Source organism: Emydura macquarii, unplaced genomic scaffold, assembly GCF_026122565.2.
Source record: "Emydura macquarii macquarii isolate MOO-44397 ecotype Brisbane River unplaced genomic scaffold, CSIRO-AGI_Emac_v2 contig_2205, whole genome shotgun sequence".
Classification (NCBI taxonomy): Eukaryota; Metazoa; Chordata; order Testudines; family Chelidae; genus Emydura; species Emydura macquarii.
The window spans coordinates 34,609,506-34,635,227 of NW_027132342.1; the positions used below are offsets into that span (position 1 = coordinate 34,609,506).

A 25,722-nucleotide genomic window follows, 5' to 3' on the forward strand; every position below is an offset into this window, starting at 1 on the left:
AGGTAGGTGATGACTGAAAGACAGACTAAAGACTGGTGACTGAAGACAAAATGGATCCCGGGCAGCTGCCTTTTATGTCCTTTGGTCTGTGCCACGTTGCTTGTGGAATTTTGCAGGAACCAAAATGGAGTCCAGAGTCACATGAGTAAGTCCTGGTGACTCATCAGGTATAACCTGGCTTCTCCCCCTGGGCCCATTGTATCTGTGAATTTCTAAATGGGCCATTAAGCAGGCTTTTGTTCTACAGCCATTCTGTCTGGGGTGTCGCCCAGACACAGCACAATTTGAAATACAGATATATCAACCATATCCATAACTTCCATTACACATATAACACATGAACATACACATTATCATCTTACTTAGCACATTATAGCCTTTCTAACCGTATGAGACACGGCATATCTCATATGAATTATTATGATTTTGACATACTGATGTTAAACAATATAATAAATAACGAGAGTTCTGTGGCACTTTAAAGACTAACAAATTTAATATTTGTAGGCATAAGCTTTCGAGAGACTTCAGAGACTGCATCTGAAGAAGAGAGCTGAAGTCTCTCGAAAGCTTATGCCTACAAATATTAAATTTGTTAGTCTTTAAAGTGCCACAGAACTCTCATTGTTTTTGCTGTATACACACTAACACGGCTACCCCTCTGGAACTAATATAATAAATGCCCCCCTCCCCAATCCATCCAGCATGACAGATGGTCCACCAGCTTTTTCTGGGTCCCTGGGAGGTATGACGCCTCTTGGTGTAGACAGTGGGCTATACAGAATTCCCACAGCTTGAGGGCTTCATGGCACAGGGCAGAGGAGCGAGCTCCTTCCTGTCTGTTTTTGTAAAACACTGCTGTGGTATTGTCATATGGTATATCATGACTGATATACATTGTCCCTTTAGATGGGTATGGAATATTTGGCAGGCTAGGCAGACTGCTCTGAGCTCCTTGACATTGATGTGGAGGGTGAACTCTGAATGGGATCAGAGCCCTTAAGTCCGGAGGGACCCTAGATGGGCTCCCCCTCCCAGCTCCAAAAGCGTCTGTGACCAGAGTCAGTGAGGGTTGTAGTCTGGCACTCCCGCGCAAAATGCACTCTAACTGAGCCATCACCGAAGAGACTCAGTAACCACAGAGAGGAGTGAAACTACCTTACTCAGACTGTCCCTGTTTGGGCGATACACTAATGCTAGCCAAGTCTGGAGAGGTCTGAGCCAAAGCATCGCGTGTGCCATATAACCAAGAAACTTTAAGCAAGTCTGTGCTGTCGTAGAAGGGAAGTGTCTGAGGTTCTCTATGATGGAGCCCATATTGTGGAAGCGAGAGACTGGTAGGAGTGCCCTGAACTGGGTGGAGTACCAGTGTGGCTCCTATAAATTCTATTCTCTGAGTGAGGGATAGGGTCGACTTGGGGATGTTCAGCAATAGCCCCATCTTGCTGAACATTGATTGAATTAGGGACACATGGGCCTCTACCTGGGCTTTGGAGTGGCCCTTGACCAACCAGTCATCCAGGTATGGGAACATCTGAATCCAGTGCCACCTCAGAAAGGCTACGACGACTGCGATGCACTTGGTGAAGACTCGGAGAACCGCTGACAACCCAAAGGGGAGAATTGTAAACTGGTAATGAGTGTGTTTACTATGAATCTGAGGGTGGGATTATCAGTATGTGAAAGTAGGTATCTTTCAAGTCAAGGGTAGCGTACCAGTCCCCTGGATCCAGAGAGGAATGATGGTGGCCAAGGAAACCAGGCAAAATTTCCGCTTCTTCATGAATCTATTGAGGTTTCGCATGTCTAGGATGGGCCTGAGACCCCCTTTGGATTTTGGGATTAGGAAATAACGGGAGTAGAACCTGTTTTCCCATAATTCCCGAGGAACCTCCCCCACTGCCCCTACATTTGCACCTACTGTATACGAAGTTGCTCATGAAAGGATCCCTGAAGAGGGACGAGGGAGGGGGCAGGAAGCAAGAAGGAACAGAACTGGAGAGAATATCCCAGATCTACAGTGTGAAGCACCCATCTGTCTGAGGTTATCTGGGCCCACACCTGATAGAACTGGAATAGATGATTCAAAAAACAAGGGTAAGGATCCGGGCTCTGGCCTGGTATGTCGCCCTTAGGCGCACCCTCAAAATGATTGCTTAGATCCGGAGAGCTGCCTCATTGAACCCCAGCCTTGGGTGGAAGGAGGCTGAGGCTTTCTGCTGTTTCTGCCCTTCTTCCTTGAATAGTCCGGTCTGGTCTGTGAGAGTAAAACTGCAGAGGCGGTAGGCCTTAAAATACTTCCTTTGTGGGGTGAGTGTGTGCAGGCCCAATGATTTTAACATTGCCATGAAGTCTTTAAGGAATCTGTTTGCTCGGAGAATAATCCTGAGCCTTCGAAGGGCATATCTTGAATTCTCTGCTGGACCTCTGGAGGGAGGCCCGATACCTGCAGCCAACAGTTCCTCCCCATGGCAATTGCTGAGGACATTGTCCTTGTGGCCGAAACCACCGCATCTAGGGCAGCTTGCAGTGTGGTCCTCAGTATCGTCTTGCCCTCTGGTATGATAGCCACAAACTCTGATCTAGAGTCCATAAGTGTAGGCCGCAGAAGATATTTGTGATGCGTTGAACAGAGACAGGGGCTTGACAGGTCTGGTCAGAACCGGTTTGATAAGGAGAGCTGCCTAGCTCCGAAAACAAGGTGCAGAGCCGGTTTCGCAACCCGCTGTGTAGCTTGCTTTCTGTATCAAAAAGGGAGGAAAGTGAGGAAGCAAGGTCAGGTGCTGTAAATTAGCCAATGCTTGCTGTTCCCTAGAGAATGCTGTATAAAAGCTTGAAATGCAAGCTGCGCAATGAGACTCAGCCATGAATCCACTTGGATTGCAGCCCGCTTCGCAGAGCGCATTAGTCTCCCTCTGCTGATTGGAACATAAGCCGTGATTAAAGGTAAGTCTACCTAACTGGTGTGGGCGTGTTTTTACTTCTCACCTGGTATCCGGAACCTGCAGGCAGCTGTGATCAGCGGTGCCTGGCATAACAGTAAGGAAGCAGATCCTTGAACTTCAACATGGTGTCCCATGAATTGAAGTTATAACAGCTCAGAATCACTTGTTGGTTAGCAATTCGAAGCTGGAGCCTCCTAGCAAAATAGACCTTCCTACCAAAGAGATCCAGCTTCTTCAAGTTCTTGGATTTAGGATAAGGGCCCTGCTGTCCCTGTCTTTCCTTCTCATTCACAGCAGATGCTACCAACGACCCTGGCTGCGGGTGAGTGAACAGATACTCATGGCCTCTAGATGGGACAAAGTATTTCTTCTCTATCCCTTTAGCTGTGTGTGAGGGGCAGGGGATAGAAGTGGGTGTTTGCCACAGAGTTTTTGTAGTGGTCTGAATGGTCTTGATAAGAGGTAGTGCCACTCTTGAGGGACCTCCTGGTATCAGAATGTCCACCATGGGGTCCACTGATTCCTTCACCTCTTACGCCTAGAGCCGCATGTTCTGGGCCATCCTCCACAGCAACTCCTGAGGGGCCCTGATGTCCATGGGGGGTGGGCCAGCTGATGTCCCCGCCACCGCCTCATCTAGTGATGAAGAGAAGTATGCCTTGGGCAGGGCCTGTTCCTCCCACCTCTCAGGCTCATGGGACTCCTCCTGCTAGGGGATGTCGTGTACTGTGCCTGGGTCAGTCACAGTGCCGGTTTCCACCTTCCTCTCAGTGCTGACCTCAGTTCCGACCTCGGTGCTGCATGGTGACAAACAGCTCTCTGGTGGCAGGGGGAGATGTCCCTCTCAGATAAGGAATTGGGGGTCTCTGGAGAAAGACCCCTGGGCCTGATGATAAGCCCGTGTCCAGAAGGGCGATGACACTGGCTACTGCCACTGCGCTGGCCACACCCCATAGGGGGAACTTGTCCTGACTCCTGTCCACGTCAGCATCTTTTCAAGCAGTGCCTGCCACAATGGGAAGTGTACAGCTCAGCATCCAAGTTGGAATACCCTGAATCTGAGCATGGGGATCACAGCGGTGCCAAACAGAACGGTGCTGGAGAGCACTGCCATGGAGACGGCAATCAGTGCCTCATCATGGCCAGTTTGCCTCTAGATCGTACTGTGCTCTTCTGCAGTGTCAGAGGTCTTACAACCACAGCTCTCTCTGACCTGGGAGGAGATTGCTGAGCTATCATGGCTATCAGGTCTCTAGCCACCTCAGAGATGTGCGGGTGGATGGGAGATCCAATTCCTCCACCTGACTTTCCCTTGCTGGGAAGTCCACAGGTACCAGACTCGACATGCCCTTCTGTGGTCCCGGAGTCAACAGTGTCACCTCAGATGGAACAGATACGTGAGTCCTTGACCTGCACGTGCTCCGCTGGTATCCTTAGTAGCTGACCTCACCCTGGGCAAGCACCCTCTGTCAGTTTCCTTACGCCTCTTGTGGAGCACCGGTGAGTGGGAGCGGAGCTGGGATGATTCCAGTGCCAGTGAGGAGCAGTGCCTGGAGTCTCTGGGTGCCGAGGTGTTCTTCGGCGCCAGCAGCTCCCTTATTGAGGGCGGTGCACTCCACACCAAGGTGCTGGGGTCCGACTGGCCCGCTGTTTGGGGGGCGAATGGCTGCCTCCACAAGGAGGTACTTGAGTCTGACCCTCCACCACTTCTTGGTCCTGGGTCTGAAGTCTTTACCAATCTTACACCTGTCCATCTCGTGAGATTCGCCTAGGCATTTCAAACAGGAGACATGTAGGTCACCCTTAGACATAGGCTTATGGCAAGACTCTCACGGCTTAAACCCCTGCAATCAAGGCATATCCTGGTTCCCTGGGGAGGGAGAGAAACTTAACTATAACTACTAACTACCAATTATTGATCACTAAGCAAATCTAACTATTCACAGATAGCTACGTTGCAAGACTCTAGGTCTTGCTCAAGCAAGACAGAAGAGTAGCTCCAACAACCATCACGGGTGGTAAGAAGAAACTGAAGAGGCAGTGGGTCGATGGGGCCCTACATATGGTGCCATAATGGCACGACTCCAAGGGGCACCAGAGCTGACCTGATGGGTATCACTAGGGGAAAAACCTTCCAACAACTGTGCATGCAGCATGCAAATACCTGCTTGGAATCGACATAAGGAAGCACTCAGAGGAATGAAAAATGTGCTATTATATAAATTAACCTTAAAGTTTTACACTGCTACTTTATTTCATGATGTGATTTTGCCAGTCAGTAACATCTGAGGCTTAAAATTCATTCCTCAAGCTTGCTGAAATAGCAAAAATAAATTTTTAAAAAACTGTTGTGAATTTCTCTCTCTCTTTTCAAATTGTAATTCCAACAAAATAAATCATGAGAATTCAAAACATTTTGAGCAGCACTATGCATTTCTAATAGAAATTGCTAGCTATTATTTAAAGCATACAGTGTCAGACATGCATAACGCTTTATAACCACAGTGTACTGGAACATCGTCTGCAGCTGAATAGCTCACAACATAATATGGATAGATGCAAAACAAACAAAGAGAGAGAGGTACAGGGTTGGCAGTTTGCAGAATCTTAGACAATGGGTTGGGTGAAAAGTGGCTTTCAAACAGAGATTTTGGTGTCCAGAATGGTTGCCACGCAGGAGGATGTTTGTTCTAAGCAAAGAGAGCAGCATGATAAAAAGTCATAATTCTACAGGTCAAAAAGTTAAAACTCAGTATAAAAATATAACACTACAGCTAAGGATCTGTCTGCAGTTTGATGCTATGTACTGTTAAAAAAAACAGGGCTGCTTGCCATATAAGAAGAAATATAAGAATCACTGGAAAAAGTAATTTATCTGCAATCAGTTATTTTCTATAACTTAAGATGAACTTTGTTTTCTCTAAAATATTTGTTACCTTCGCATGATCAATGCGACTAGAAAGCTCTTTAGAGGCAAATCCACCAAAAATGAGGCTATGTATGGCTCCGATTCTTGAGCATGCCAGCATGGTATACATTGTCTGTGGAATCATGGGCATGTAGATGACAACACAATCTCCTTTCTTTACGCCGTATTTCACCATAACATCAGCTAACTTGGAAACCTGTGTAGGCAAAATTTTCAAGTTAGTGATTATGAGATATATAAAGCAAGTACCTAAACCTGATCAATTGCTTTTCCAATTTAGGTGGCATCTCACAAAAAGGAACACATTCAAAATCTAAACAATAACTGGATAACATACTTGACTGTTTTATCATTGATCTTGCCATGAGTTAGTGGTACAATTTACTTAAAAATTAACGCTGCTTTTCAGTTTAAGCCACAGGAATGCAACATAAAATTAAAGATTCACTAGAAGGTCAATGAATTTGGGCAAGATTAGAAGAAAAATAGAGAATGTAGCATCTTCTTCCATAAAAATGAAAAAAACAGACCAAAATATATTGGCATTAATGGTTTTACAAAGTAGAGCTAAGAAAAAAAAAACAAGAGAAAACATTTTCCAAATACTCGAGCCATTTCATTCTAATTAGCTACTCATATTTCTGTTACATAGAATTTTTTTTAGTTGATTGTAAGACATACAAAATAAGATCCTGTTTAGCAGGCTAGGTTCATTATACTAAACTAAACAGATATGAAAAAGCCAGGAAAGTATGACAGCTGTTCATAATACAAGCTGCATTAAATAAAACATAGCAAAGTAGGGCACAAGTCACTAGAGAAAACTATGCCAAACATTTTCCCAATTTTCTATATTTCCTAACTTCTAAGTCTTCTGGGTAAGAGTTCTTCCACACTGTGCCTGCCCCAAAGTCCTTGGGATCAATTTAATTTCAGAGACCACTTATTCTCCAACCTCAAGATTATTTAGAACACAGAGAGGCACATAGACAGTTTTAATGGACTGAGCATGGGACTGAAAGTTAGGCACTCCTGAAGTCTAATTCTGACACTGCCAGTGACTTATATGGTCATGAGCAAATTATTTACCCTGGTGAGGCAATTAGTTAGCACGAAAAGGATATCGTAAGGATTTATTAATGTTTACACAATCCTTCATATTAAAAAAACCCCACTAAGTGCTAGGTATTCATATCCCCAGCTACAGAATCGTTCAGGATAAGTTTATGAAGAAAATTCTCATTATCACATATCACCTCCATTACCAGAACTCCTGATTAACATAATATGCTAATCAGAACAGAGATGCATCTTTATCTTGGTTTATTGAGCTTTTTATTTTATTGGTTAACTTTAGTGGTTAATCTTGAAATAAATGTTTCCATCATTCCAGACATAACTAACTCCACACCACTAATGCGCTGTGAAAATCTGAGACACACTATCAAAGAGCAATGCAGTCATTGGTATTGATAAACATATGACAACTGGTAAGAACATAAGAATGCCCATACTAGGTCAGACCAATGGTCCATCTAGCCCAGTATCTTGTCTTCCAACCGGGGTCAGTGCCAGACACTTAAAACAGAATGAACAAAATAAGGAAATTACCCAGTAATCCATCCCGTCATCCTGTCCCAGCTTCCAGCAGTCAGAGATTTAGACCTGGGTCACACTGAGGACTTAGTTCGATTTAAATTCCCTTAATTAATTACTCCCAAGTTTACACTGCTGCCACTGTTAATTTGAATTAAGATGCCTGTAAAATCGAATTAATAAGACCTAATTAAGTGCCTAATTTATTAATTCAAATTAGTGTCAGTGTGAACGTAATGGAGCTTAATGCGAATTAATTGCCCTCTGGGCTGTATCCCATTATGCCCCATTTTCACCACTCTGGCCAGGAGCGCTGTGCTGTACTGTGGTCACACTAGCAGATAAAGTCCCCTCCCCTCAAGCCCCGGGAAGATTTGAATTTCCATTTCCTGTGTTTGCTGCCAGCGTGGAGAGAGGTTTGACACTGTTCTCTGCCGTAGCCATGCTAAGCCCAAACGTGCTCCAGCATGGATTCGACCAGAGGTCTTAGACCTCATCGGGCTGTGGGGCGAGGAGTCAGTTCTGGCTCTGCTCAGAGCCAGCAAAAGGAATCTGGACACTTATGGGAAGACATCCCAGGGCATGCTGGAGAAGGGACACAAGAGGGATGCTCAGCAGTGCAGAGTCAAGATCAAGGAGCTTCGCCAGACATATCAGAAAGCCAGGGAAGCTCACAGCCGCTCTGGCTCCTCTCCCAAAACACGCAGGTTCTATGATGAGGTGCATGCTATTCTGGGGGGCGATCCCGCCACGATTCCTCCACGCAGCATCGATACCTCCGTTAGTTCACAGTCCATGAACAATGAAGAAGAGTCAGTGGATGAGGAGGGGGAGGAGGAATCTGTGGAAAGCAGGGAGCATAAGAGTGAAGTGTCCGTTCTCCCAGAAACTCAGGACTTATTCTTTACCCCAGAGCAGTCCACCAGCACGCAGGGCAGCACAGATGATCCCAGGGAAGGCACATCTGGTAAATTTTCTTGTCCTTGTACATTGGGTGTGGGGGGGCACGAAGGGGATGTCAGGCGTTTACGCGACTTGACTGGGTGGTTCCCAGGGATCAGGTGTTTTATGTGATGAGAAAAGCTGCTTTTATCATCAGTTGATATCACATTGAAAATTTAATGTATGTAATGGGCTATCCCTGGAAAAAATTTTCAGTGGACGGCTATTTCTTCAATCCATGTTAGGATTATTCTCTGCACTCAAGGTAGCTAGCATCATGGTTTCATGTGTTTAAGCATAGCCCGCACGCGCGCGCACACACACACACACACATCCCCCCCCCCCAAACTCAGTTCCTGTCTGTGAGGGTTTGGAATGCAAACAGAGAACCTCCTACCCCCCCTCCCCGGCCCTACTCAGTCACTGTCTGTGTGGGTTTGTGATGCAAACAGAGATCATTCCCCACCCCCCACACTCATTTCCTGTCTCTGAGGGTTTGGAATGCAAGCAGATTACCCCCATCTCCCAAGCCGTCCGCTGTCCCTCTCTGTAAGGCGTTTAAATACAAGCACAAAGAGAAAGTCAATTGATACATTTTATCATGGCATAATTATTGAAATTTTTATATATATATGTTTCTTCTTCCTCAATAAACAAGCAGTGGCTACATTTTATCAAGCCATCATTTTTGAAATTGATACATATATATGTTGTTCTTCACTATGCTAGTTGTGGCTATCCTGTTATTTTTCTTTCATTCTATAGACTCTTCGCCAGTGGTCCGATCATTAAGCAGTGCTGCGGACAGACTGTCTCAGATTAGGAAAAGGAAAAAAACTAAACAGAGATGTCATGTTTCTGGAGCTCATGAACGTCTCAGCAGCGATAGAGCAAAGAGTGCGGAGGCTGACCTTGTCCAAGAACATGGGCCAAATGCAGGAACATGATCGCAGCACCATGCAGGAAATGTTGAGACTACCGCGGGACCAGGCAGACTTGATCCAGCTTATTGTGGACAGAGTCCCAATGCCGCCCTCCCCCTCCCCAAACAGGTCTCGGAGGAGATTGGCCAGGATGCAGCCTCCGGTGGAGGGGAGAAGAAAGCTCCGGCAGCCACACTGACAGCTGACCAGCAAGCTAACACTCTACCCCTGGAGACAGTGAAGGAACCCCCCTTCACCCAAGACATGACTGTTAGAAAATAAATTTTTGCTTCTTTCCAAAACATTTCTTTATTAAATAAAATCTTGTTCATGAGGGATTTGTCAGGCACAGATCTGGAAGGGTGGTGGGGGGTGTGGGTATCATCAAGGAAAACAACATACAGGAACCGAAATCAGGCTTGCATCAAAGGCAAGCAACATACAGGGGGGTGGGTGGTTCGTGGAGGGCTGGGGGATAATCAAAGGCAAATAACATACAGGAACAGAAATCAGTCCTGCATCTCATTGCAGAACCTGGTTTTCAAATCTTCCCTAGTGCAATGCGCTCCACGGTTTGCTCTCACCGTAGTGCTGGCAGGTGACTGCTCATAATTGGCGGCCAGTCTTTCTGCCTCCACAGCCCAACCCTGGGGAAACCTTTCCCCCTTCCCTTCACACACACATTATGAAGAACACAGCAAGCAGATATCACAGAAGGGAGGTATTTCTCACTCATGTCCAGCCGAATGAGGAGACTCCTCCATCTACCCTTTAAACGCCCAAAAGCACATTCTATAACCAACTGCTTAACCTCTTATTAAAACACTCCTTGTCACTGTCAAGGTGTCTGGTGTACAGCTTCATTAGACAAGGGAGCAAGGGATAAGCAGGATCCCCCAGGATCACTATGGGCATTTCCACACCCCCGATCTGAATTTTTTGGTCGAGGAAGAATGTTCCCACCTGCACTTTACAGTACAGCCCCGAGTTACGAAATACATGAGCGTCATGCACCTTCCCAGACCACCCCACACCCCTGTGATCCACAAGCCCCTGCAGGACCATTGAAAAGTACCCCTTGCGGTTTGTGTGCTGGCGCTATGATGGGAATGTGCATCCCATCAATGCCCCCCGCTTCCCCCCCGCAGTTGGGGAAGCCCATCGCGGCAAACCCATCCACTATATCCTGCATATTTCGCAAAGTTACTAGCCTTCGTAGCAGAAGTCTATTTATGGCACTGAACACTTGGTGCATGGCTATGCACACTGTGGATTTAGCGACTCCAAACTGATTCCCAACAGAGCGGTAACAGACAGGGGTTGCCAGCTTCCAGAGAGCGATGGCGACTCTCTTGTTCACTATCATAGCTTGTCTCAAGCGAATATTCACGCACTTCAGGGACGGTGCAAGCTCTGAGCACAGTTGGAGGAAAGTTGCCTTTCACATCCTAAAGTTTTGCAGCCACTGATCATCATCCTACAGCTGCATAACGATGCGGTCCCACCAATCTGTGCTTTTTTTCCCTGCACCAGAACCTGCGTTCCATGGACTGCAGATGACACGTTGCAGCCTGCAACAATCAGTAATTGTTCTGCTGTATGTCTTCTAGCAGGGCAGCCTCGGTGGCATAGATGTAGTATTTGCATCGCCTTCTTGGTCTAGTTCTCAAGTACTCCAGGATAAGTCGCGATGTATTTGTCACGCTAACAATTATAGTGCAGAGTATAGCTGGCTCCATGTCTCTGAAGCAATGGCGATAGCAGGGAGTAAAAAAACGGTGCAAAAATCCTTTTCCTGTTTGTTTGGGGGGGGGGAGAAGGTGGGGGAAGCAGCGTTGCATCCATGGCTAGATGCATTGTGGGATTCGAATTAAGGCTGGCCAGTGTGAACTCAGGAGACCAGCGCAAACAGCATAGTGTGAACACGCTGCTGCAATTTCTTTAAATCAGCTGCTGAAAGTCAAATTAAGCTCATTTTAATTTACGCTGCGGTGTGAACGTGGCCTTAGGGACACCCACAGCATGAGGTTGACTCCATAATCATTTTGGCAAATAGCCATTGATGGACCTATCCTCCATGAACTTATCCAATTCTTTTCCACCTGTCCCACAGCCAGAATTTAGGCCACAATATCCACAGAAAAGCATTTTACTTGATTGTATAAGCCTAGAAAAACTGCAGAACACTACAGAGTACGTTTATCTGGCTCTGAAGATTGGTATGGCAATCCTGAAACATTGAAGCAATCACTATTTAAAAAAAAAATAACTGGGTAAAATGGCAGTGGTTTTGTTTCTCCACTTTTCTTGTGTCCCCATTTTGTTAAGATCTAGGAGTTGCCCTCCCCACTCATCCAGTTTTCTTATCCCGACTGGAAATCAAGCAGTTCAAAATATACTTGATACGGGTTCCATTCATTCAGGATTGATTTCTTTTTCTGCAAATAATCTGAGTATGAAAAACAAAGCGGTACCCAGCTCCTTCAAAATTGATTGCTACGCTTCTGATTCTCCTTTATGACCAGGCTAGTGTGAAGCAAGTTTTCTCTCTAATGCGAACAAAACAAAACCACTTTCTGATCCAGAATGTGCCACAAAGTTTTATCTGCTGTACTAGTAACATAAACAAATGATACAGCCTGCTATGAACTGAAACCTTCGCAATAGCTGCTGGAAATTGCTAAACGCGCAGCACTCCAGCAGATGTCGTCATCCCAATCACTGTCATCGTAACTAAAACTGAGATGCTTAACAACACGGTGATAACAGGTAGGATTTTTCTAAAAGTTTTTTCTAAAACATTTTCAGATACAGTAATATGGCTTCTGTAAAGAGCTCCCACCTGTTAGAAATTAAATAAACCACTAATGAGGTTTATAAAGCAACAGTCAATATATATCGATATTGATTTATGTTTGAAAAAAATAACTAATGATTTATCTCTATTTTTAAGAGTTTGCCTCTTGATTTGTGAGATGATGGGGCTGGCAACACTGCTGATGAATCAATATAGGGAAAGGATTTGTTTTCCATAATAGGTTTGTTATTAAAATATCATCCTTTGTAAGCAATATAACAGGAGTAAAGTACAATGTCAGATTAAACAAAAAATCTCAACGATAATATACAAAAACATAATATTATATAACACCTAACTCAGCTTCCAAATGCTTTGCAGTATACCCTAAATATTTTTATAAACTATAGTATATATTAATCTGACGTTCTCTCCTTCACATGATAGAAGATTATGAAAATGCATAAGTTAGAACACAGGCATAAGGTGTACAGAATTCAAAGACAATACTTAGAGAGGACACCACTACAAGCAGCATTCCATGGGCTACTGACTTCAGAACGAATGTGGTTACTGTAGGCCGGTGGCACGGTCCAGGACGGGGCGTCGCGACCCTTCCTCGGGCCCAGGCTCCGAGGAAGGCCACAGCGACTTGGTCTAGGGAGATAAGCTCATGGTTTACCAGTCTTTAGCCCCAGCCCCCAGCGGGGCGGGCTTCTATGGCAGTCTGTAGCCCCCTGGCCCTAACATAGGGCAGGGCTGGTAAGGAGTCCACAACCCACGCCTTCCAACAGGTGGGGCGAGCAAGCAGTCTATTGCCCCCGGCCCTCAGGCAGGGCGGGGCAGGCGAAGCAGTTTATAGCCCCCGGCCTTCCCACAGGCAGGGTCAGCAGGCAGTTGGGTGCCCCCCGCCCCTCAAACCAGGCGGGGCTGGTGATGTAGTCAGTAGCCCCTGGCCTTCCAACAGGCGGGGCAGCACAGTTGTCTGTAGCCCCCAGTCTTCCAATAGGCAGGGCGAGCAAGTAGTCTACAGCTCCCAGCCCTCAAGCCAGACAGGGGTGTTGAAAGGGTCAATAGCCCCCAGCCCTCAAGTGGGTGGGGCAGACAGAATAGTCTAAAGCCCCTGGCCTTATTGGCAGGCGGGGCTGGTAACAGTTGGTATCTTCGGGGCGCTCAGGGGATGCCAAGCACTCCCGGGGTGGTTAGGGAAGGGAGACGCAGGCCCACCCAACTCCACTGAGTCCCAGTCCAGGGCCCCATCAGTGGCAAGGCGTTTTGCCACTGAGTCAGCGGGGATCCAGCCGCAACATGCTGACTGGTTTGGCCACGCACTCAGACACTCTCTAGTCGGCTGTCCCTGGGCTACTTCCTCTCACCCAATCCCGGGGTACCTGCATCCAAGTGTCTCCCTCCGGGTCGCTGGAGTAGACAGCAAGCGAGCGTCCTGCGAGTCCCTCACCGTCAACCGGTGGCAGGTTCGGAAACTCCTCAGAGTCGTCAGTGGAGGACAGCTCCTCCAGGTTGCAGGGTCCCAGGGGTTCCTCCAGTACACTAGGGTCAGTCCGCTTCTGTGGGTCCAGTCTCAGGGGGTTTCTCCCATCCAGTAGGCTTGGGTAGCTGCCCCCAGTCACTCGGGCCCAGAGGCCCTCTCCAGTCATTCGGGCCCGGCAATCCAGGCTGGCTTTGGAGGCTCCGGTCGGCAGGGCGGTTGCTCCAAACAGCCTCAGGGTCTGGGTCAGGCCTAGACTGCAGCCTCTGGGAAGACACGTCTGCCTCCAGCAGCAGCTTCCCCGTGACTGAGCTGCTGGACCGGCCTTTTATACTCTCCTCCCTGGCCCTGGCTCCGCCTTTCTGCTTCCAGGTGGCTTGGACTGCAGGGCCTGGGTCTGTCCAATAGGAGCATCGTGACCCTTCCTCAGGCCCAAGCTCCGAGGAAGGCCACAGCGTCTTTCTACAGATACATACTCGGGCTGGTTTAGCTAGTGCTTCCAGTTGGCTTGGTTTGTTTGGAAAAGGAGAAAATGTGGGGAGAGAACATTTAAATAAATTTGTGCAGCTCTCTCATCCTTTACAAATAATAGTATTTTTTCCACATTCTCCTCCAAAGTTTTAATTAGACTTGGACGAAAACATAGCCACGAACCTAGGAAACTGAATATCTGTTTCAGGTTCAAAAAGGTAAACAGTTACATTTCAAATGATTTTTCAAAGTAAATTACTACAAAGAGGGTGCACTGGACAAGACATTCACGGGGATATAACATCGTTAAGACAGCTATTTAAAAAAATCCAAGAGACATACGTTATTAATAAATGTTGACGTACATGAATAGCTGTGGCACAACACTATACAGTATGTTAGTTAACCTTTAAATCCTTTGTTGGTCAAAATATCTTGAATGTCAATCAATAAAAATAAAGGGTTTCTTTAGATCTCATTACAGGGCTAGAGAAGTGCTGTTATGTATATCAATATTTGCAGCTACATGGATTTTTCCTTTCCTAAAGCCAATAACCAAAAACACACAAAGGTTTTATCAGGGGCTGACTGGCCAAGACACAGGCCAAGATGCTATGCTACAAATATAGACTACAGTGGACATGAATCCTCCCTATAGGCTGGCGAATCCACCCAGCAGGGGCATCAGGGCCCTTCCTCGGGCCCAGGGTCCGAGGAAGGCCACAGCAACTTGCCACAACAGAAAAGTTAGTGGGTTAGCAAGTGTCTTTCACTCCGGGCCCCAAGGTGGGGCAGGACTGACAAGGCATCTATAAACAGAACACTTGGTGTGGAAGGAGCTCCAGAGGAGACAAGCATTCCCAGGGTGGCTAGGGAAGGGGAGGGGGGGTGCAGGCCCACCTGACTCCGCTGCATCCCAGCCCAGGGCCCTACCAGTGGCAAGGGGTTCTGCCACTGGATCAGTGGGGCTCCAGGCACAATACACTGACACTGGTGCAAGCACAAGCTCAGCCAGACTATAGTTGGCTGCCCCTGGGCTACTTCCTCCCACCCTGAACCCAGGTACCTGGAGCCAGGGGTCTTCCTCAGTTTTTCCAGGGTAAATGGCTAAAGGGAGACCCACCAGTCCCTTGCTGGTGGCCGGCAGCAGGTCGGGGAACTCCTCGGGGCCGTCGGTGGATGGCAGCTCCTCCAGGTCACAGGGCCCCGGTAGATCCTCCAGCACACAGGGCTCAGGCAGCTCCGGCAGGTCCCAGGCAATGGACAACTCCTCTACGTCGTGGCTGGCCCCCGTGGGTCCTTCCCAGCCAGTGGCCTCCGGTAGCTCTTCTCAGTCACTAGGGCCCAGTAGCCCGGACAGGCCCTTGAGGCTCCGGTCAGTGGAGGGCTCGCATTGTCCAGCAGCGGGGCCTGGGTCAGGCTCAGACCGCAGCCTTGGGGAAGGAGCATCCTTCTCTGGTAGCAGCTTCCCCCTGACTGAGTTGCTAGGCCGGCCTTTTGTACTTCCTCTTCCTGTCTTGGCCCCACCCCTCTGATCCCGGGGTCTGAGGTCTGCAGTTCCAATCTGTCCAACAGGGGCATCGCAGCCCTTCCTTGGGCCCAGGCTCCGAGGAAGGCCACAGCGCCTTGTTACACTCCCCAATACAGAACCTACCTTCAGATCTCCAACCAGCCTCTTTTCTAGGGTAGAAGCAACCTTTTCTCTCTTATTTGGTAAATGGCCTGTATTTTTACCTCAGAGACAGAATTCAAGTTTGTTCCCAGCTAGGCAAAAATACATATCATTCGCCAGACAAATCAGGATGCTTTCAGCACTCCAAGCAGCATTCAGAAGCCATCCATTTCAGGTTCAAACAAACAAGATTCTAGAAATATACACACCTTTTTAAAAATAAAGAACCTAATGCCACAGTACAATCTAGATATTATTCATCTACTGTGATGAGTTATGGAGTTGGCATTATGTCTGTAAACTTCTAAATTCAGATTTATCTTGCAAATTGTTATCAATCTCTCTGGAGTGGCTCACGACCATGATTGCCAACCTCAGGGTAGATTGTCAAGAAGTAGGGCACAACCCCCAAATTGGGTGTGAATTCTATACTTATATTTCACCAACCAAGTAATGGAAGTGAACTCACGCACTACAGCAGCGTAACCATAGATTCACAGACGGTCCCTCGGGGTACTCCAGTCTATCTTGCCACAGCAATCTTGCCTTTGTAATAAATGGTCTTTTACACCAAAATCACAGCAATATTCAGGTAACTCCCAGTACCAAAGCACCAGTCACTTACCCCACGTCAATTGCACCTTAGCCCTCACATCAAAGACAACACTTGTAGCCAATCCTATAATAAACTAACTACAGATTTATTAACTAAGAAAAACAAACAAAGATTATTTACTAGGATAAAGCAGACAAACATACACACATGAATGAGTTACAGTTTTAAGTTTCAAACAGTAACAGAAGCAGCTGCTCTTATATGCAAGTTCTCTAGGTCATTAAGTGCTAACCAAAGCTAAGCAGCCTGGGGATCCCTAGTTTGAAATGTTGCCCTCTCCAAATTTCAAGAAGCATATTAATACAGATCCTTCAGATCAGGGATTTATATTCCCTTCCCCCAGAGTTCAAACTGTGATGGGATGAGGGCTTGTGTCCATCCCCTCTTCATGGGAGTGGGGAGGGCAATCAACAAAGTCTTTTGTCCACTGATGTTCCACAATGGTTCATCTGGTGTCTATAAGCCTTCTTTTGTTGGGCAGGAGATGACATTTCTTGTGGTAAACTAGGATTTCACATTTGATAATGCTTCTCTCCTGACTATGGAGGTTTCCAGTTTCATAGAACCACTTTTATAGTTACAAAACAAACACCTAAATATATTACCTTATAACAAGGGATACAGACATTATAAGTGAGATTAATGCATGCAGCTACTCACAAGCATTTCATAAAGTCCAAACAGTGAACATAGCTCTTTATACATCTAATATCATTTTAACTATACTAACACAGAGGTGAGCCAGACTGGTTTCCAGCTTTGCATTTGTCAATGCTTGGCGTGAGCTGGCACCTGGTCTGCCAGTGTCAACAGTTCTATTATGAAAAAAAGCTGTGTCATGAGTGCCTATATGTTTACGGACCCACTGTTGCTGACAGGCCCTATAGCTGGTATGCAACAGACAGATACAGTAAAAGGTGCTTAAGACAAAGATTATATTCAGGTACATCTGGGACAATGGGTGAGCTGCCACCTTAGGAATCCAGTTTAGCTGACTCCTTTGAAGAAAGCAACAGTGGAAACTTACCAGGAGTGGAAAAAAAGGGACCAGGTCACTAGGTGGTGTTTAATAAAAGAACCACACAGGAACAGGGAAAGCCAGACAGGAAGAGGAAGAGTAGATCAGGAGAGAACAAGGGTAAAGGGCTCCAAGAGGGAGGGACCGCCCATCATGTAATAGCCTGCATGAGCAGGGGACACTCTATCCCCAGTACACAGACGGTCCCCAAGAATTTCCAAGGGAAAGGTGAGATAGAAAGGGACATGTGTTTAATGTTTACTGTTTTGTATGATCTGTGTACTTTTGTGCTTTCCATAACGAAATATAACAGAGCATAAAGGTGTTATTCAGTGTACATACACTTTTCGCAGTCTACTTCATGACTACTGCATGCCCTTGAGACAGTTAGACTGTAAACCTTTTAGGTGGAGTTCTGGGAAAGGGGCATATTTAAGTACCAGGAAGTCTGAAAAGCCAGCACTGCGCATGAGTGGCTAGGCAATTTGAGAGCAGGTTCCAACTCTCAGAAGGGGGTGCCAGATAGAAGGACAGTGCCCTGAGAGTTCATTTAGAGACTCTAATATTAGGGCAATGGCTGGACTCCATACAGGCTCCACGGATCCAAAGCACAGAGGATTGCATCCCCCTCAAAGTAGTCTCAGTGAGTGACCAGGAAGGGGCACTCATTAGGAACTGTGACATCTACTAATAGAACTTGTAACACAGATATTTTCTGCCCATGTACAGCTCTCCGGTACCATACACATCTTAGTGTGTGTATGTCAGTTTTCATCAATTATTCAATGTTAACTGATTTACTAGGTAAAACACATGAGAAAACCTTCACTTCCACAATGATCTAGAATTGGGTGGATACAGCACATAATTTAGGAGTTCTGTCCTTTCAACATTTAAATTTTAATTATGATGTTTTGTTGGTATATTGCAGGGGTGTCAAACTCATTTGCTATGGCAGGCCAGATTTAAATTAAATGTACTTCAAGTGGGCCATACATACCATAAATCTAAATACTAGGCACAACAATTTTTATGTAGTATTATATTTTATTTGCTAGATATCAGCGATATAAAAACTGCAGTAAATTCACTTCTACAACTACTACTATTTTACGATTAAAAGAATCGATCAATGATTAAGAATTGTAGTACTGCGCAATGCCCCAAGACCACACTATCCCTCTCCTGCCTTTGGGAACGCTGTGTCTCATGCACACAGCGCTCCACACGCTGCCGCCATAGTACACAGATCTCATGTAGACTGTAGGCTGCCGCGAGATCTTGCTCTGTTGTACTCTGGCGACAGCGCGCGCTGCCGCGACATCTCGCGGCGTTGTACTCTGTGGTGGCGTCACGCAGCATCGCCAGAGGGTACAACACCATGAGATGTCACGGCAGCACGTGCTGCCGCCAGGGGCCGAACCAAAAAGGTCCCGCGGGCCGGATGTTTGACACCCCAGGTGTATTTTGTATTTGGTAAGGTATGTGCTTTTCTTTTCACAAGTTTATTGCTATCACTGCTGGAACAGGTCCAGAGAGGTAGCCATGTTAGTCTGCATACAGCAAAAACAACCAGAGTCCTGTAGCACCTTAAAGACAAACAAATTCCTGCGGGCATAAGCTTTCGTGGGCTGCAACCCACTTCGTCAGATGCATGAAATGGAAATCACAGATAGGAGGTATATATATACATCCAAAGGTAAGAAACAACAATGGGGAGGGCAAGCACTAACAAAGTCAATTCAGTTAGAGTAGATGAGACCTATTCACAACTGTTGATTAGAAGGTCTCACCTTCTCACGGTTGTGAATAGGCCTCATCTACTCTAACTGAACTGACTTTGTTAGCACTTGCCCTCCCCGTTGTTGTTTCTTACCCTTGGATGTATATATATACCTCCTATCTGTGATTTCCAGTTCATGCATCTGACGAAGTGGGTTGCAGCCCACGAAGGCTTATGCCTGCAGGAATTTGTTAGTCTTTAAGGTGCTATCGGACTCTCATTGTTTTTACTGCTGGAACAGTAGTTTTGTTGACGATAATACGTTACTGTTCAGAAGTTTGCCTATATTGCTTTTCTTTTTCAAGATGGAATATGGAAATGGTTGGGGGAAAAAAGAGAGAAAGAAGACTAAGACTTTGAGAAAATGGGACAGCAGCTGTATGCCTAAATAATCAGTGGAGAAGAGAGGTGAGGGAAAGATTCAAACCCTAGAAACCATGCATTAGTGGTTACAAATGTTCTTAAATCAGAACATAACACAACTAAAAGAATGAAGTGGAGTTTGAAAGACAAGATAATTCATATGGCTAGGTTATTTGTAATTCACACATTTCTGTAATATCTGCATGCCACTAATGTGACATTATTTCTTGTTTTTAGAAAACAGGATTCTATCATCAAACATACCTGTTCAAGAACTTCTTTGTAAGTTATAGCCTGTTTAGTGTTTGTTACAGGACTATCATAGATAATAGCAATCTGGTCTGCATGTCCACTCTCAACATGGCGATCTACAGCATTATAACAAATATTCAGCTCTCCATCGACAAACCTAAAAGAGAAAAAGAAATACAATGTTATACATAATAGTTTTTCCAAACTAACTAGACTAATTTCTGGGAAGAAGTTATAACATTCACTCAACCAACTGATGAAATATTGTCTTCAAATCAGAAGGCCCCTGTTGTTAGATTACTTAGGCTTGGTCTACGTTACCTATTTTATGTCATTATAACACTGCCTCTGAGGGGCACACTCTCAGCAACATAATTATACCAACCTAATCCCTGGTGTAGACAGAATATGTTGACGGGAGGGCTTCTTCCGTCAAAATAGCTTCCACCACTCGGGGAGGTAGAGTACCTATGCTGACAGGACAAGCCCCAAGCCAAAAAGAAAGAATTTGCTCAAAATCGGGGAAACAAGACTTCTAGCTGGATAGTAAAATTCTGTACTTTAACTGGATAAAGACAAGGAACCTGCAAAGTAAGCATCGTGGTCCCTTCAAAAGCAAGATATTTACAAAGAACTGTCACTGTTAATTAAAAACTATTTCACAAACTTAGGATTTGTTATGTTGTGATTTTACATATAAAAGATTATTCAAATGTAATATAATGCTGAAATGCAGAAATATACAAGGATGGTGTATTCAAAATGGACACTAACAACTTGGAAAGTAGCTAAGGTAAAAAAACTAACTTCAAAGTGGAGCTTTGACTTTTAGTACTATTCCCCTGCCTGCCATTGCTGATCTTCCCAGCCATAATCTCCCCTTCCTGTGACTTGGCTCGTATATCCCTCTCCCCATCTGCGCACATATCCCAATACAAAAGTGAAAGACGAACAGATGAACAAAGAAGAAAGAAAGCATCCATGAACCCTTTGATCCCATGGGATGCTCTAACTGTACCAAGGTGAAGCTGGCCCATAGGAACAGGGGGGCTTAAAGTTGCATACATTTACCTTTGCCACAACACCATTCATTGGATACTGCACTGGACATAACTCAGACTCAACAATTAGGCCCGTTATCAGCAAGGAAAGACAAGATTAGGATACTTTTTTTGTCTCAATAAGGGGCTGATTTAAAAATTATTTGTACATACGTCGCATCTTTCATCACATGATCACAACTATTAAATCTAATCCAGGTTTGTAATGACCTGAAGTTACCACCTAACAACTATTCAATTCCCTAACTGAAACAAGTTTGATTTTAATTTTAATCCTTGCACATTCCACAGAAAAACAGAATCAAAATTGGCACTCTATTCTATCCCTGGAGGATTCAATACAAGGAAAAAGGACAGAATGGGCATGGAGACTGAAATACCCATTCACCCCTAGAAATGGTTCCTCCATATTAGCATAAATGTTGTTATCAGGGTAATGTCAGGTAGTCTGTGAATAATGAATTTCTGTTTCCAGACTTATCAGAACAGCTTTCACAAAACTAAACCAACTCCTCCTTCCTAGTCCTAAACGAGTCTGGCTTTCCTGCAAGAAAGGCCATCTAGTTTTAAGGATGTATGTGTTCTTAATCCAATTAAAATTAAATTGAAAACATTATATTTGCATTCATATTACAAGAAGGGTAAATTTTTAAACACAAAAGTTATAAAATGAGAATTAAAGCTAAAATGAAAACAAAAAATGTTTGTATACTTTTTAAAAGGCTGTTTTTTCTGATGTGATGATAACATTACAAAAGACTGAATCCAGAGTTTGAACTTCAACTTTCTAGCTCTCAACTGAAGTTTAATCTGATTGTTTACAACTTTTCTTGTTGCTTTTGATAAGAGTTTAGGTTATACCAAAAAGTTGAGAGTAAAGCAAAACAAGATACTTTCTGGTCCTTTTGCATCAGCACAATGCTACAATGTATGAATTTTAAACCCTGAGGAAGAAATATGCAAATCCAAATAAATAATGTTAGTTTATGTTTAAAATTTCACAGAAACTTTTTCTAATTGAAGTTGTGTAATGCCCTTTATTTAGAATGTTAAAAGCCTTTGTTTTAGAATTACTCAGCTTCTATTCAAATTTCTGTTATCTACTTGAATACATTTACTTTAAAAAGTATCTGTTCTGATTCCACAAACATATTTTGAAGAGTTCAGCATAAACTCATAGAACCATAGAAATGCAGGGCTGGAAGGGACTTTAAGAAGTTATCTAAGTCTATCCTGCCACACTGAGGCAAGACAAAAGCATACCTTGACCATCCCTGGCAGATATTGGTCCAACATGTTCTTAAACACCTTCAACGACAGGGATTCCACAACCTCCCCTGGAAGCCTATTCCAGTACTTAACTATTCTGATAGTTAGAAAGTTTCTTCCTAATATCTAAACTAAATCTCCTTTGCTGCAAATTAAGCTGATTACTTCTTGTACTACCATCAGTGGACATGGAGAACAAATTCATCACTGTCCTCTTTGTAACAGCCCTTAACGTATTTGAAGACTCTCATTAGATCTCTCCTGAATCTTTTTTCTCTAAAGATTAAATGTGCCTCGTTTTGTTCTGTTTTTTAAACCTTGCCTCATAGATCAGGTTTTCTAAACCTCTTATCATTTTTCTTGCTCTCCTCTAGCCTCTCTATAGTTTGTCCGCGTCTTACTTAATGTGTGGCTCCACATATTGGATACGGTATTCCAGCTGAGGCCTCACCAGTGCTGAATAGAGCAGGACATGTGTAGTTAGGAACAAGTGCTCTGAAGTTTTCAAGCAATCATCTTCCTCATTATCCAGCATATCGTTTGATGCCCTATGTAGTTACTACTAGATTCTTTTTTGGTAATTGCCATTGCACCGTATCTTTCCTCCCTATCTTTTCCTACAATAGTGAAAAATCAAGTGTTCTTCTGAGTTTCTTAAATGTTGTTTAAGAGAAGCCTTATTTCATAATGTACACCTATTACTAATTTTAGCAAGTCATGAACCTATGAATCATTCAGACATCAAGATAAAAAATTCTCACCAACTAATGTAACAATACTATTATTCAAGATAAATACCCAGTTCAGGAATTGACCACTTACAACATTTAAAAACTGCTACTAAGTATTTTAGAGCAATGACTCAACCTTTTCAGATTACTGTAACCCTTTCAGGAGTCTAATTTGTTTCACATTCCCCCCAGTTTCACTTCGCTTTAAAACAACTTGCTTACAAAAATCAGACATAAAAATACAAATGTGTTACAGCACACTATTACTGAAAAATTGCTTACTTTCTCATTTTTACCATAATTATAAAATAAATCAATTTGAATATAAATATTATACTTATATTTAACATATAGTATATAGAGCAGTATAAACAAGTTATTGTTTGCATGAAATTTTAGTTTGTACTGACTTAGTTAGAGCTTTTATGTAGCCTGTTGTAAAAATAGGCAAATATCTAGATGAGTTGATGAACCCCCTGGAAGACCTCTGCGTACCCCCATGGGTATGTGTACCTCTGGTTGAGAACCACTGTTTTAGAGCATATAAACCACTAATGACACAAATTAAATGCTATGTCTTAATTGTTGTATTTCCTCTTGCACTGAAATGCCTTTAAACTTTATTTAAGTGTTTCTTTTAGCATCATTAAACTAAGTGTCATTCACTTCTCATTTAATGTGTTTGGCTTATGTGAAAGAAGAAATGCTTTCCAATTTCGTGTTCTGTTTTGACCAGGTTATGAAAACTTCTTTAAATTTTAAATTAATGTTGCCTTTCTCAAGTAGGTTCACTGTGGTCATTTCAAAAAAATCTTTTACACTTGATGGAAAAAATATCTTATTTTGTCCAAGTCTAAATTCCATTTTCTAAATAAAATATTGAAGTAGAAGGTAATGTCTTCCCATCCAAAGGTCCATTACACTAAGCAGCTCTTCTGTGAGAAAAGAGTAAGTCCCATTAGACTTTTCATTTTATCAGTCGAGGAGACTGCTGTCAGCATCTGAGAGAGATAAGGACTTTCTTTGCTTGCTCTCAGTAATTTTCAGTACATTAAATCAGAGTATTTTCAGACTTCTGGAGAAGCTGACCTATTTACCAACCTCCAGAGGCTTTTTCATTCACAACTTCCAGAACAAAAAGCTCATTGAATGCTGGTTTGTTACCATTCACAAGGATTCTTCCATCCAATTTTAGCATGATGGTACATTAAGCTTTTTAATGGGTAAAGATAACCTTCTTGCTGACGCAATGATAGGCAAAAAGAGATCGCTGCAAATAAGTTAGTCTGATTTACAGAAAAAAAATTGTGACCAGTAGCCTTATCTCAGAAATATTCTTCAATTCCAATATCTTTTAGGAAGAGGAGGTTACTTAACTGTAACTGGAGGTTCTTCGAGATGTGTGGTCCCTAACTGTATTCCATTTCCCACCCTCCTTCCCCTCTGCTGCAGATTTGTTGGATTTGTGGAGGAGAAGAAACTGGAGATGCAGTTGTTCTGCCTCACCCTTTATCACCTCAGATGAAACCATGAGGCAATCCAAGGGCACATGTGTGGACCAACAGGGACTACAACTTTCAAAATTTCTGGTTCCAGACCCATGGTGCACTTGCATAAACCCTCAGAAGATTTATTCTCAAAGAGAAGATTGGGAAATCAAAACTATCTGGGCCAACAGGGGGCTATCAGGATAATCATAGAATCACAGAATATTAGAGTTGGAAGGGACCTCAGGAGGTCATCTAGTCCGACCCACTGCTCAAAGCAGGACTAACCTCAGCTATATCATCCCAGCCAGGGCTTTGTCAAGCCTCAGCTTAAAAACCTCTAAAGATGGAGATTCCACCACCTCTCTAGGTAACCCATTCCAATGCTTCACCACCCTCCTAGTGAAAAACTTTTTCCTAATGTCCAACCTAGACCTCCCGCACTGCAACTTGAGACCGTTGCTCCTTGTTCTGTCATCTGCCACCACCGAGAATAGCCTAGCCCCATCCTCCCTGGAACTCCCTTTCAGGTAGTTAAATCCCCCCTCATTCTTCTCTTCTGCAGACTAAACAAGCCCAGTTCCCTCAGCCTCTCCTCATAAGTCCTATGCTCCAGCCCCCTAATCATTTTTGTTGCCCTCCGCTGGACTCTCTCCAACTTGTCCACATCCTTTTTGTAGTGGGGGGCCCAAAACTGGACACAATATTCTAAATGCGGCCTCACCAATGCCGAATAGAGGGGAATAATCACTTCCCGCGTCCTGCTGGCAATGCCCCTCCTAATGCAGCCCAATATGCTATTAGCCTTCTTGACAACCAGGGCACACTGCTGACTCATATCCAGCTTTTTATCCACTGTTACCCCCAGGTCCTTTTCTGCAGAACTGCTGCCTAGCTCGTTGGTCCCCAGTCTATAGCTGTGCATGGGATTCTTCCTTCCTAAGTGGAGGACTTTGCACTTTTCTTTGTTGAACCTCATTAGATTTCTTTTGGCCCAATCCTCCAGTTTGTTTAGGTCACTCTGTATCCTATTCCTACCTTCCAGGGTATCTACCACTCCCCCCAGCTTAGTGTCATCCGCAAACTTGCTGAGGGTGCAATCTACCCCATCCTCCAGATCATTAATAAAGATATTGAACAAAACCGGCCCCAGGACCAACCCCTGGGGAACTCCGCTTGTGACTGGTTGCCAGCTAGACATGGAGCCATTGATCACTACTCGTTGAGCCCTATGCTCTAGCCAGTTCTCTATCCATTTTATAGTCCATTCATCCAACCCATACTTCTTTAACTTGAGTACTCATGGCAGGAGTGGAAGAGGAGAGAAAGCATAGTTGATCTGGTCCAACTAGCTGAGTATGAGGGCATCGCTTTGAGA

At 44.4% G+C, this 25,722-nt stretch overlaps 1 protein-coding gene across 1 annotated transcript in view; it reads right to left on the reverse strand.

Annotated features, from left to right (window-relative positions):
• The window catches only part of ACSS3 (acyl-CoA synthetase short chain family member 3), a 137,867-nt gene that overhangs the window by 103,986 nt on the left and 8,159 nt on the right, over window positions 1-25,722 (reverse strand). Inside the window, exons 2-3 of the mRNA XM_067559880.1 lie at window positions 19,809-19,953; window positions 5,882-6,070 (exon numbers count right to left, since the gene is read on the reverse strand). Of these exons, the coding sequence (XP_067415981.1) occupies window positions 5,882-6,070; window positions 19,809-19,953 (334 nt within the window). The remainder of the gene's footprint in view (window positions 1-5,881; window positions 6,071-19,808; window positions 19,954-25,722) is intronic.